Raw genomic sequence first — 14,649 nt, forward strand, 5'->3', positions numbered from 1 at the left:
GTCTAGTAATACTTTCAAATGCAATGACATATGTGTGTGTCTGATATTTAACATTAAAAAATTAAAATCTGCCCTTCTTTTAATAAGGGATGTATGTGCTATTTTCAGGAAGATAAATACTTTTTCAGAAATGTGTTTTATGAACCAATGTCCTGCTGACTGCTGATACTTTCTCTTCTCCATAATCATATTGTGTTCACATTTAGTTTGGGTATTTACTAGCTGTTGTGACCTTCAGCAAACTGGTTAATTTGCCATCCTTGGCTTTCTCAAGGGCGATGATATTGCTAGATCACTCTTTTGGTTTATTTCTACTCTACTTTCGGTTTATTTCTATGACTATGGCACAGTGAAAAATCAACTGCTTGTCTACAATTTATGAAAATGCAATTTTTGAACTGGAGCTTTATATGAAGATTTGAACAAATAGTTTGGATCCTGAAATTTACACATTGTTTTTCATTATTTTTCCTTATCTACAAATTTTCCTTCTATATATACTAAGATGTTCAAGCACAGGAAACATGTCATCTAATTTTTCTCTTCTGCATTCCCCACATTTCCTCTCACTGCCCTCTGTGGTCACTGTTCAGGCTCTTGGGGCTGGTGTTGGATCCCCAGGGCTCCCAGGGAACATCCTATCTAGTTTATCTTCTGGGCATTGCCACAGTTGGTTAACTCAGGGGTTGGAACATTCAATTTGTAGTCTGAATCTAAATTTGGTTTAAACTTAGATCCCAGGCACGCCTGGGAGGCTCAGTTGGTTAAGTGACCGACTCTTAGTGTCAGCTCAGGTCATATTCTTGGGTCGTGAGATCAAGCCATGAATCAGGCTCCACACTGAGTGTGGAGTCTGCTTGAGATTCTCTCCCTTTCTGCCTCCCCCCATTCTCTTTTTCTAAAATAATAAAAAAAATTTTAGTTACATGCCAAAGTACCTAGTGCTAATGCCATTCAAACTAAAAGATGTTTTCAACCTAAAATACCAAAATTTTAACTCTATTAAGTTATACATTTTAAAAAATGTGATATATCACAATATCCTTGTGATATTGTGTCTTCATAGTATAAAGACAATAGAATTAAGCTCATTAGAATATTTAATGTAAATTTTATAATATAAAATTTATATATATAATATATATATAATATATATATAAAAATATATAAAATAATTTTATAAATACACATTCTTCCAAGTTTCAGTAGTATTAAACATATATATATATATATATATATATGAGATTTGGGGTAGCTTTCTACTTTTTTGCTTTAAACTATTGCATATTTTTATATTGAGTAAACAAGCCCAATATAAATGAAACAGATTGTTAAGCAAAAGTATATGCTATGATAATACCACTGATAAGAGTTCTTTGAGTAATGTTATATAGCTTATATAGACAAGACCCGAGCTGAGATCAAGAGTCAGATGCTTAACTAACTAAGCCACCCAGGTTCCCAATTTTGCGATAGCTCACAATTAAAGAAGTTGAATTCTGTATTCAAAACTGTCATTAATTTGGGATGGGGGCTTGACCGATTCATTTTCCATGTTTCTTCTTTCATTCACAGTGTTTATGAAAACAAGCAATTAAAATAAGCAAAGTATGGTGTGCATATATAAATTCTCAAATGAAATTAATTTACAAAAAAAAAATTCTCACAACATTGTAAATAGAAAAAAAATATCTAAGAAACATCAAAGACTGTAGGTGAACAGTCTGGGCATACCCACTCTTTTTTTCTAGGTTGAATAAACTGAAATATTTAGAATCAATGACTTTTAAACTCACAGATCTAAAATAGGTTTAGTTCTAATCACAAAAAAACATAATTACAAAGAAAATAGATTATTAGATATTTTACAGCATTAATGGCTAACAATAACGGTCATTGAAAAAGAATCATATAAATAAAATGTGTTGTAAAAGCAGGTCATAACTATTTTATAGGCTTGTGTTATGAAGCAAGCAAGATCCTTGCAGATGCTCTAGCTTTCATTTCTTTTTTTTTTTTTAAAGATTTTATTTATTTATTTGAGAGAGAGAGTGAGAGAGAGAAAGAGCACAAGAGGGGGGAGCGGGAGAGGGAGAAGCAGCCTCCCTGCCGAGCAGGGAGCCCGATGCGGGACTCGATCCCGGGACTCCAGGATCATGACCTGAGCCGAAGGCAGTCGCTTAACCAACTGAGCCACCCAGGCGCCCCTCTAGATGACAATTTTTAAAAGATTTTATTTATTTATTTGTCAGAGAGAGAGAGAGAGAGAGCGAGCACAAGCAGGGAGAGCGGCAGGCGGAGGGAGAGGCAGGTTCCCCGACTGAGCAAGGAACCTGATGCGGGGCTCGATCCCAGGACCTGGGATCATGACCTGAGCTGAAGGCAGACACTTAACCAACTGAGACACAGAGGCGTCCCTCTACATGACAATTTTATTTGAAGACTTTGACATGCAAAAAATGAGAAGACTGTTGAACAAACAAAGTTTTTGAGGGATGAACTATTTACAGTGGATAAAAAATGCCAATTAGGAATGACAAAAAAGGTTAATTGACTTTTTCATCTTTTCTCCACTCCACTCCCAGAAAATAAGCAAATATCACACTTACACAGACACACTGATGGGAAATTATGCGGAACACTGCTGTAAGGGAAAATAATGTAGGAAGGATTACCCAGTGTCACCAATTATCAAGGAAATTCAAATAAAAATCACACTTATTAGAATGGCCATTATCAAAAAAACAAGATAGTAAGTGTTGGTAAAGAGGAAGAGAAATTAGAATCTTTGTTCTCTGTTGGCTGGAATGTAAAATGGTACAGCCATTATGAAAAACAGTATGATGTTTTCTAAAAATTAAAAACAAAATTACCACATGATCTAGCAATCCCATTTCTGGGTATTTATATAAAATAATTAAAATCAGGATTTCAAAGAGATAGTAGCACTCCCCTGCTCATTATAGTTATAGACACAATAGTCAAAACATAGAAGTAACTTAAATATGCATTGATAGATAAATGGATAAAGAAAACATGGTTTATACATATAGTAGAATACTGTTCAGCCCTTAAAAAGAAAAAAATCCTATATGAGACAAGATGAGCTATTGCAAATTCATGCTTTTTAAATAGAGTCAAGGTAAAAAGGGGAATATAATCAGCTGTGATTTATGGTTCAACTTGAAGAAGATTATCATGATAGGATTGTGTTTCTCATCACTATAACCTCTAAAATAATCTAGTATTGCAGTCCAATATTGGTATAGATGCTAACATCACTCTATGGCTACAGTCTATGGTGTTTAGAATTAGATGTATTGTTTGAAACATACTAAAACAGAATGTGGCTGAATAAGACAGGAAAAAGGATATGGGTAGATTAGTAAAATTTTAATAATTCCAGGAAAATAATATAACATGTGGAGCTATCCAATGATAGGTATGTGATGTCAGCATCTCATCTGAAGTAGATTGAAGTTCATAAATTTATAAACTTTTCTTAATTTCCCAATTCATTTTGTTAGAACAAAATGGATGTTCTCAAGTGACTTTCTAATTCATGTATTACCAGATTAATGCCGTTAAATAGAGTGTAACACACTAATCCAAAATGCACTCGTGAATATACAGATACATAGTTAACTGAATGGACATAGGAAGCTTGGCTACAGGATGCAAATGTACATGATAAATGCTTGCCTTAACTGTTGCCTCCTCTCCTTTAAGTATCTCTAGTGAACCATTAAGGGTGGTCACTTTAATTATGTCCTTAAACTTTTTTAATATTCATATATTCTGTATTGTTCTTTTTTTAAAATATTATTTAAATGTATCCCACTACTCAGACAACATATTTCACCTTAATATACCATCACTTTATTCTAGGAAAGGAGTTTTCTAATAAATACAGGAGGTATCTGGATCAGGGGCAATATCATCCCCATCCCCATCATCATCACCATCAACATCATCTCCCCTAAGAATTAACAACTATAATGACAATATAAATTCTGTTTCAAACATTAGTTGACAGGTAGAATGCACAGAACTTTGATTACTGAATTGTAAGTTTAAATCATTTCTAAAATCAGATAAAAAGAAAATTATATTTCTGAAAAGGAAAATTCTAAAAAGAAATCTTCCAAACAAAATTTAAAAGCAAAAGGTAAATGCAAATATACTTAGTGTATCGTATAAGAGAACAGAATGTTTCTTTTGACAAAGAAGTAGGGAGTTTTTATCCTGACCTAAGTACTCATCACTAGAAATATTACAACATGTTATAATATTACAACAATATTTTGCTTATTTTTGAGCCAAAGGTACTATTGTTATGAATGGTATAATTGAAATTAAAATGATGAACTTTTAATGTATAAATTCTTTCACCATTTGAGGAGCTAAAGGATATAAATAAAATAAAGAAGCCATTTCAAACAATAAAAAACATCAATAAAGATTTTATCATCCTGAGAGAATCTTAAAGAAATAAAATGAATTAGGTGTTGTTACTTCATAAGAAGTGTCAATATTCTATTTCTTACTTATCAAAGAAGATTTAGAAAATAATTTACTTTGGCTTGAGAGATGTTCAATAAATAACAAATATCATGTGATGGCAGAATTTCATTCCAAAAAATTCTACATCACTTTTAATTTGTAAAATATTCCTTTATTTTTTAAAGATTTTATTTATTCATTTGACACAGAGAGTGCGCATAAACAGGGACAGCGGCAGGCAGAAGGAGAGGGAGAAGTCTCCCCACTGAGCAGGGAGCCTGGTGTAGGGCTCCATCCCAGGACCCTGAGATTATGACCTGAGCTGAAGGCCAAAGCTTCACAACCGACTGAGCCACCCAGGCATCCCTGATATTTCAATATATATAATAATATACAACATATTATAATAACTGATTTTTCCACTGAAAAACAAGATTGCCTAAGAAGACAACATTTTAAAAAAAGATTTTAATTACTTATCTGAGAGAGTGTGTGCAAGCACGGGCATTTGTGAGGGAGGGAGGGTGAAGAGGGAGAGTGGAGGCGGAGAGTGGAGGGGGAGGAGGCGGGGAAGTGAGGGAAGAGGGGGAGGGAGAATCCTGGGCTGATTCCCCAAGGAGCTCAGAGCACAGAGCCCGGAAGGGTTAGATCCCATGCCCCAAGATCATGACCTGAGCCCAAACCAAGAATCAGAGGCTTATCCGACTGAGCCACCCAGGTGCCCCAGAAGCCAACAGTTTAACATCAATATCTATCCATTGATGTAAAACAAAACTCAATTATTTTCCCTCCAGCTCTCAAAAATTCATGTAGAGAAGTTATTTCTCCTAATTCATAAGCAAACATGATTACAACCATAAAAACTAATGGCAATTATATACTATATGAATTACAAAAGACGTTCGTACATATACCAGCTAATTATAAGAAGTCCTTTGGATTAAAAGTAAAATCAGACCCATTTCACTTATGTTAATAGCATCAATATGAGACTTTTTTTTTTTTACAAAATGATTTTGCCCACTTTTTCTCATTTTATCTTCACAGTATTCTAGTAAAATATATGGGGTAAATGTGACTTACCCCTACTTTTACAGATGTGAAACCTCAGCTTTAGAAATTATATTTAGTTGTAGTTCCACAAGCCAGCTTTCCCGATTCCTCATCTAAGTTCAGGAATACTGGCATTCTAAGGGCTTTTTTCCTGTTAAAGATACACAGAACCTAATTATAAAATCTTGACTATTTTTATAACTAATATTTTAGAATTAAGTGCAACATCAAAATAAGTGAATGTATTTAATTATGATAAAACTTAACACATCAAGTCAACAGATACTTAGTGTGTGTCAGAGAGAGGACTAGATTCTGGGTCACTAAGGTCAATCAGTTATGACTCCTGACATGCTTTCTCCCAGGGAGGAGTAGGAGCATCATGGAAGGTAAACAAAACCCCGGCTCCAGGATTAGAGAACTCTGGGGGGCTGGTGGGTAGGAAGCTGAGAAATGGGACTGAGGATGGACCACCATGAGTTTTAACAGGTTGGTGTATGCCCACCACACACTGGGTAGGTCACAGCAAACTCGGACTCAATTCATTTAATAACATAAGACATAAGAGGCAAGGTTTACAATAATCTAATTGTTATTTTAATAACATTGTGCAGTTTGGAGAGGGCCTACACCTTTCTTCCCCTGTGGCCACTTCTGGAAGGTTCGGGTCAGTCTCTTCCATGTTTCACTCTGTAGGACTGTTAGGGTATGTAGGGATTTATGTTTGAAAAATATGGGGGAGTGATTTTTGGCTTACTAATTCTGAATACTATGTATAGGAACACAGGAATGAACACACTGAGGTCATTTTCACTGATCTGAAATTTAACACATATGTTGTATTGGGTATGTGTGTACACAAATATATATACAATGTAACAATAATTTATCATTATGTCCCTATTCCCACCTTGGTCTGAACAGCCATCGCATACCTGGATTACTTCTTTAGTTTCCTAACTGCTCTCTTTCTACCCTTTACTCCTTCAAACTATTCTAGTTACAGCACTTAGAGTGTTCCTATTTATTTTAATTTTTTAAAAAAAGATTTATTTATTTATTTGGAGAGAGAGCATGTGTGCACACAAGCAGGGGGAGGGGCAGAGGGAGAGACAGAGAATCTCCAGCATACTCCCTGCTGAGTGCCCCAATGCAGGGCTCAGGGCTCGATCTCACAATCTTGAGATCATGACCTGAGCTGAAACCAAGAGTCAGATGCTCAAGTGGTGCCCAGGAAAACCCCCACCCCCTCCCTTTAAAAAAAAAAAAAAGATTTATTTATTTACTTGAAGAGAGAGAAAGAGAGAGTAGAGTGTTCCTATTTAAATGTCATTACGCTTGTGTGTCAGCCCAGGGGCTTCTCATCCCACATGAATAGAAGCTGAAGTCCTTATAATGGCCCACAAGATCCCATCTCTGTGACTACTTTGACTGAAACTTCTGCTGTCCTCTCTTATATGCTCGCTAGCTCCAGCCACACTGGGCTCCTTGCTGTCTCAGTTTTCCTGCCCCACACTAGGCAGGATCTTGCTCTGGGCCTTTGCCCTTTTCATTTGTCTGCTGGAATACGGGTAACTTCTGGCTCCCTCTTTCCTTTCCTTCGGGGCTTTACGTTTCTGCCTCCTTTGTGAGGCCCTCCATGAACATCCCCTCTAAAGTTGCAACCCCACCCTCCTATGTGCATATCTCTGCTCCTTGTTGTATTTCTCTCCTTAGCATATACTACCATTTAATATAGGCTACTTACAAATAACTTTGCTATTTTCTGTCTTGCCTGCTAAAATGTACAGCCCATGCTTTCTTCATTTATGTCCCCATGGGATCAAGAGAGATCACTCTATATAGCATGTACTTAAAAAAAAATTATAAAAATAAAGGGATCACTCATAGACCTTAGCAGACTCAAGCACCATAAATGACAATGATGAGGATCTAGGAAAGACTAGAGAGTAAAAGAAAACAAAAGTAGCTTAAGAGAGAAATCTTATTTTTTTTCCAGTGCTCAGTGTAACTTACTATACATATGAAAAGCCTTTAATCTGAATTCCTTCAGTGCTGGCATGAAAACCTAAAAACCTGCCTTTCCGCAGAATATTCTTTCTGCTTCAACACACATCATTCTATCTGGAACACAGCAGAATGCCATAACTATGTTGAATTATTTTAAAAATTAACAAATGGAATAAATGAAAGCCTGGAAGGCTCCGTTTCAGTTCCTGGACAGTTCCTTGCCTTGAGAAGTTTACACTCTGCTGTTAGAAATTACCCAAAGGTTACCTGGGATTCTTTGGGATGGGAGGAGGCATATCTGTAAGCTCCCTTTAGTGACTGCCCTGGTTCTAATGCATGTGGAATACACCAGTGTGTTCTGAATTTCTATATTCCTCTTATTGCAACTAAAAGAAAACATAAAGTGACCATAAAAAGTCACTGAAGAAATGGCTTTTTTTTTCTTTAAAGGTATCTTTCTCTTAGCTCTTCAGATTTATTTTATATTTTTATTCATTTAGACCCTCATCAAATCTTACCTCCACAGTGAGTACCTTCGATCCACTACCTTTCTAGACTGAAGGCACCTTCAGAGCAGGGTAGCATCATATCATTCTGCATGATCCTAGGACAGACCTATGCAGAGTAGTTACTGAATACATGTTGTAACCCATATACATTCTTCACTATTTCCGGTATTCCTAATAATAGCACCTCCACTCCCTCACAACAACCTTCTCTCCAAACTTCCTGTTTTGTTTTTTTAACCTCTATCTAATTTTTCAGTATATTTTCATGGCACCCCAATAGGTTCTTACAGTTCTGCAGTACGCACTTCAGTGTCCTTCCCATTAAGAAACATCTCATGCAGGGATGAATTAAAGTTTTGCAGGGCCTGAGGCTTATGCAGTTTTAAGGAAAAATATAAAATTATGAATATAAAATGGGATGCAAGTGAATATTTGTTAAAAGGACAAAAGAAACCACAACAAATGACAAATGCTGAAAAAGCAAGAGATGCCACAAACATCACCCCTTCCTCAGAACTTCCTGGAGCTGTGCAGGGGGCTTGTAGGTGAGGGAGGAGCCCTGAGACTTAACTTCCATTGGTGTCATAATTTCTCCATTCTGGTCTCATTTCTCTTTTCAGCCCATGTAATCACTCTCACCTTCTTCTTCTTCTTCTTCTTCTTTTTTTAAGTTAATGGTCTTTTTTTATTGGGGAAAAAAAAAGACTAGCATTTACAACTTGGAATGGACGTAAATTGTAATTTCTTGATCAGCAATGTTGATGCTTGTGCTGAAGTCCACGGCCACAACCTACTCTGCTGGCTCCAAGTCATGGTTCAGGAGGTTTTAAAAACAGAGAGTCCCAAGATGCTCCCTTGGTAAAGGTTTCTTTAAAAAAAAAAAATTGTGTGAATGGTGACAGCCTGACACCCATTTCGCTCTAGGACAACACGGGACAACGCTAAGCCAACACACATGGCATGCCAATGGGATGAGTGTCGTGGTCACCATGGGTGGGGGTGCCCGGAAGTGCGAGAGGGCCGTCTTGCTAAGTGAGGCTACGTCTAGACAGTTTATCCTTCACCCATTTTTCTGCACAGCATCCTGAGGTAAATCAATTTTAAATGTTTTGTTTTCAGTAAACCAGCTATGACAATTTATACTAACAAATTGAACTAGAACCCATTTGAAGAAGTTTTAAATTTGTTTTTTTTCATTTTTTGTTTTTAATACAAGTGCCTGACTGTGCTCAGTTGTCAAGCTGCATGCATGAAAAACTGGCCAGCCCAAACAGTGTATTAATCATGAGCAAATGGGACTGCAAGGAGTCCATTAGGTGCTTCCTTATCATTAAGGTAGTACAAGTATTTATATCATAAAACTGATGCGTAGCTTGATCTTTACTGGATAGGGCCACCAACCAATACATGCAGATTTTGTGTGTGTGGACGGAAGGTACTTCTGACATTCAGTTTTGCTATATAGAAACAGAATGAGTAAATGAATTTTTTTTTTTTTTTTGCAAGAGGTAAGTAAAAGATTCTATTTGATTCTTCTAGAAGGGGGGAAAGGAGTTGAAAGTAGGCCTTCATTTTGCAGTCATCATCTGTACGAATTCTTCATAGTTGACCTGCCCATCTCCACCAATATCTGCTCCTCTGATCATTTCATCCACTTCTTCATCTGCTAGTTTTTCTCCTAAGTTGGTCATGACATGACGTAGCTCCACCGCGCTGACGTAACTGTTGCCATCCTTGTCGAAGACTCGGAAGGCCTCGGGAATTTCTTCTTCACTGTCTGTATCTTTCATTTTTCTAGCCATCACAGTCAAAAACTCTGGGAAGTCACTGGTGCCATTTCCGTCAGCATCCGCCTCGATCATACCCTGCAACTCGGCTTCTGTTGGGTTCTGACCCAGTGACCTCATGACAGTTCCAAGTTCCTTTTCTGTGATGGTGCCATCGCCTCTTTGTCAAATAGGGAGAAAGCTTCCTTGATCTCAGCAATCTCTTCTGCGGTCAGCGGATCCGCTCTGGCGCGAGCGAAGGGAAGAAGAGCAGAGGGAGCGGGGTGCGGGCAGCGCAGGGGCTGTGAGGGCGGGGCGTTTGCGCCGCTGCCGCCCCTCCCTCCCCCGACTGCGAGTAACCGAGCCGCGCCCGCGAGGCTCCCAGCACCACTGCCCAAGCCTCACTCTCACCTGAATGCCGGTGCTTGAATTTTCACTTTATCCAACACACTCTGCTCATCATGGCTCACAGGCTACCGTTTCACCTTCTCGTCCCAAACCTTTCACCGTGTTTCTTCCCAAGGCTCGCTCTTGCCCTGACATCACTTCACAAGGTAAGGTGTCTCCTAAGTATGCATGATAGAAGGCTCTAGCAGAGCATCCTGTACATTTAATGCCCAAGACCCATGGGCTTCTGTGCTTTGTCAAAAGTCCCGCACAAAAGGGGTTGATGAGAAAAATGAGTCCAGACACTGAGAGCCAGACATCTGACACCTACCTACACCACAGTTCTGCTCACTAACAAGATGTGTTTTCAGTGACTAACAGACCATGAAAGTTACATGAGCAGATAGTCATTGCATGTGTGTCCATAGATTTTAATCAGACATAAGATTTACTGATTAATAGACTGTTGATAAGAAGAAACATTTAGAAGCCTTTTCAAAGATCAGCCAAAACTTTGGTTTTACAGTTAAAATGAGAAATGGCTTAATCACTTCAGGCATTAGGTGTTTGTCCGTTTTTAATTTATTCAGGCCTGTTAACTGAAATAATATATCCCTACAGTAGACAGCTCTAACAGTTCAGTGTTCCCCTACAGGAAGCCTGAACTTTGTAAGATTTATTGTCATCTATGAAAATAATTTGATTTGTCCTCAACAAAATAACTTCTATAGCTAGTCTAGTGCCTTGTAGTTAACAAAGCACACAAAATATATCGACTCCTTTCATTCCATCAACCCTGTGAGATAGGTCTTGAAACCTCTTAATTGTACAGATGAGATAAAGGAGACTCAGAGAACACAAGTAACTTGACTAAGTCATGAAGATGGCTTTAATTCCCAGTTTTCTGACCCAAGTTTGATGCTTTGTTAATGAGAAATATTCTGTGTCCCTGCAGTTCAGAGATCAGAACTGACGATGGTCAATTATCTAAGTATGTGCAGGTGTAAGGGACACAATTCAAGCTTAATAGAGCAAATACTCTTCTTACCATCAAAGATCTCCAAAGTGAAAGTAAATATGATCTTTTCACTACTTATGTAAAACACTATGCCAAACACTGTATTCAATGTTTCTGGTACATTATTTCTAAATCTATTATTATCTCAATTTCCCTACTGAGAACACCTAAGTACTGAAAGTTAAACAACGTATCTATCCAGGCAGTTAAGTACAACAGCTGAATTTAAATCCTGACCTGTCTGACTTGAAAAACATTCTCTGTGTATGTGGGACATGCTAAAGCATTGACTGATGAAGATCTAGTATGAATATTAAAGACAGTTCAGCATCCTTGCTTCCAAAATAACCACTTCAATTCACACATACACTAAAATGTAGCCTGTTACGGCATATTGACTAGACAAATCCAGAAATTTAAGCATAGAAGCAATTGTTCATCAAGAAGCAGTACCACCTCAACATACATAAATATTTCAAGGTATGCTACCCTTGTTAATAAAGGCAATCAAATTAGGGTATGGATTATTACACTTACTAAAAAAATGTACAAAACAGGGCAATTATTTAGTTTTCTTGATATCTCTACCAGAAATATTATGACTCAAACATACTTTTCCTCTGATTAATTTCAAAATAAATGGATACAAAAGATAAATATATTTCTTTGACCTGGCAACATAGCTAATCATTAATATCCTGACAAAGTAAGTCTGATATCACTGCATCCTAAAAATAATACATTACGACCTACCAGTTCAGGTGCCCCAAGTTTATATTTTTCTTTCCATAAGATAGATTCCTAAATATTTATTAGAAAATCTTTGTAATTGGGGATTAACATAAGAATAAAATAAATAAATAAATAAATAAAATAAAAGATAAGGAGCGCAGGCAGTATGCGAATAGCATACTGTCGATAACTCGGCCCATAAAGACAGAGCAACAAGGACTCCAGATCTACCCATGGGTCTAGGTAGCTGGCCTGGTGACCCAGCCGAAACACTCACTGCTCTGAACACAATCCCAGGCAGAGTTCCTAGGTTCCCCTTGCCTGAACCTAGACAAAGACAGAGCATGACGTCTTGCTAGAAGGGAATCAAGGGCAATAGGGGACGCACAGTCCCTAGTATTGCTGTATTACCAAAAAGCTGGGTTCATTATTCTAGGATTTAAAGAAGTTCTACAACCTACAGTTTTTATTCCACTACCAAGTTCATATTCTGAGGGGGAAAAAAGGGTATTTTGAAGATTATGAGAAATTAAATACATGTGTCTATGCTAAAGTATAGTACTCGAGAAAGATATTCTAGTTCTGGTGGTATACAAACTTTTGAGTGCATAATCCAGAATGCTCTCAGATCCCCTCAAGTAGTTTCTTTCAAATGAAATAAACAATAAAGCAGTTTTGACTTTTAAAAATAACTTTTCTTGAAACTAATTTAGATAAATTTCAAGTGAAAAATAAATTAAATGCTTCATTCACAGACATACTTTAACATAAACATACTGATTCCTATTCCCAGTAAATCCCAAATATATGATTCTGTCGATCAACTCAAGAAACGTCAAATAATGTAAAAATGTTCCCTGTCAGTTATAAAAGTGACAAAACTGATATACTATCTTTTATTAAAGATGTTGAAACACATCATATCTCAAGGAAAATACAAGGTACTGAAGGGGTACAAGTTTTCTTTCAGTTTTCAATCAACTGTGTACATTGTATTACTTGGTACTTTATGTATTAAGCTACACAGTCATATAACCTGAGACAGACAATACAGTCAAGGGTTCTTTATGCAGAAGCAAATATATGAATTCTGTTTTTCCTGCTTTCAGAATCTTAAGAGTCAGCTCTCAGTTGCCCCATGTAATCTACTCCTAAGACCACAGGGTCTCTCCCATCTACCAAAACCTTTTTTTCCAAAAGAAGAGCAATGTGACTAGCAAAGAAAAGAGAAACATGCACTCTACCTAGGAAAAATTAAAAAGTGGACAAGCAGGTACGTTGTGCATATGAACTTGCCTAAAGTATATTAAAAAAAAAAAAAATTACACCAGAACCCAGAAATGCTTTGCATCACGGGTTGTTCTCTTAAGGACATTTCTAAAGCAAATATACTTCATGATTCTCTAGACATCAAGAGAAATGAAAATAAATTTAAATGTTAAAGAAAATGAGAGTATAAACAGTTGGAAATTAGTTACTATTCCTCGGATTACCAGAGTGTCAAATGATTTTTCACTCTGATTCACTCAGGTCCAAGCAAAGATTAAATCTTGCCTTTGGTTAAATTCCACAGCTCCAGGTCAATGAAATCAATTTTTAAAGTGTTGATGAATCATGTCTGAGCAGTCCCAACCAGAGAACTCAAGAACAGGTACAGTACTGTATTTAGAAGACCAGAGGAAAAAGAGCAAAAGAAAGGAAAATAAATGCACAAAATAAAAGAGGTACATCCAATTAATAAAGACATAAAAGGAAGAGAGAATAAAATTCCTTTCGTTTTTGTGGACCCAACCTGACCTACACGTCAACTAACTCTATCACCATAGCTCATATCCCATTATCTACAGGAAGTGAGCAAATTTCTCATGCTCTCCCAAGTAGGAACAGAAGTGTAAGACAAGAAAAAACGAGACTGGGTTAAGCAGGATGAATGGGGGCTAGCAGAGCAAATAGTGCTGGTGTGTGAGGAAGAATCCCGGTAGAAGGCCTGGCATCGCCACCAAACAATTCCAACTAATAGCAAAGCTCTCTGAGCCACGCCGACATTGTCACTACATCACCAAGTTAAAAACACAACTCTAACAGAGGTCCTGCAAAGCCTAAGGTGAAATTAATTCCTTGGGACATTTTAATATATTTGTGCATGTATTTTTACCTATTTTCAAAGAATAAGACAAACTTTTCTTATTACTACATGTACAATTCACATGTGTAAACACAGCATGCCTCTTATATAATGTACTCCCTAAAATAAAGCAATTATTACTTTAAGTTAAAAAAAAAAAAAGGAAAATCTTTGTATTAACATGAAATGTGATCTTTTCTCATGTGTGCCTGAGATAGCAGCTTGCAGGAATTTTGAGAAATCTCATACTAATGACCAATCCGTACCTGGTAATCCCCCAGGACCAAGAACAAGGAAGCTCACTCATCTGTGTGGTGTGTTTCTTGATCTCCAACCTTGATCACTGCCATGCCATCTGTAACATATGCCAAAAAAGCATAAGCAGAAATAGAGACTTTCTTGCCTAGGAACATTCTCCCTTAAGTTACACAGGAGTGTGTCTTCTAATAATACTACTGGAGCTAACTCTCCTACCATAGCCTTCTTCATAACAAGGATTTCCGGAGGCCAACTTCTCACATCAACACCGCCACTCCAAAAACAGCT

The 14,649-nt window shown here is 37.1% G+C and overlaps 2 protein-coding genes across 2 annotated transcripts in view; both read right to left on the bottom strand.

Moving 5' to 3' along the window:
* The window catches only part of PCLO (piccolo presynaptic cytomatrix protein), a 392,880-nt gene that overhangs the window by 88,615 nt on the left and 289,616 nt on the right, over positions 1-14,649 (bottom strand). The window lies entirely within an intron of this gene.
* On the bottom strand, positions 9,520-10,118 carry LOC118020691 (calmodulin-1-like). Its single transcript, XM_035020470.1, has one exon. It carries the CDS (start codon positions 9,980-9,982, stop codon positions 9,644-9,646), a length of 339 nt encoding a protein of 112 aa, XP_034876361.1. The 5' UTR covers positions 9,983-10,118; the 3' UTR covers positions 9,520-9,643.

This window comes from Mirounga leonina, unplaced genomic scaffold (assembly GCF_011800145.1).
Source record: "Mirounga leonina isolate KUSES-001 unplaced genomic scaffold, KU_Mleo_1.0 Mir_174, whole genome shotgun sequence".
Classification (NCBI taxonomy): Eukaryota; Metazoa; Chordata; class Mammalia; order Carnivora; family Phocidae; genus Mirounga; species Mirounga leonina.

Excerpts from the sequence above, each read along its gene's own strand:
- LOC118020691 (XM_035020470.1), bottom strand. The coding sequence starts at position 9,982 with ATGAGGTCACTGGGTCAGAACCCAACAGAAGCCGAGTTGCAGGGTATG.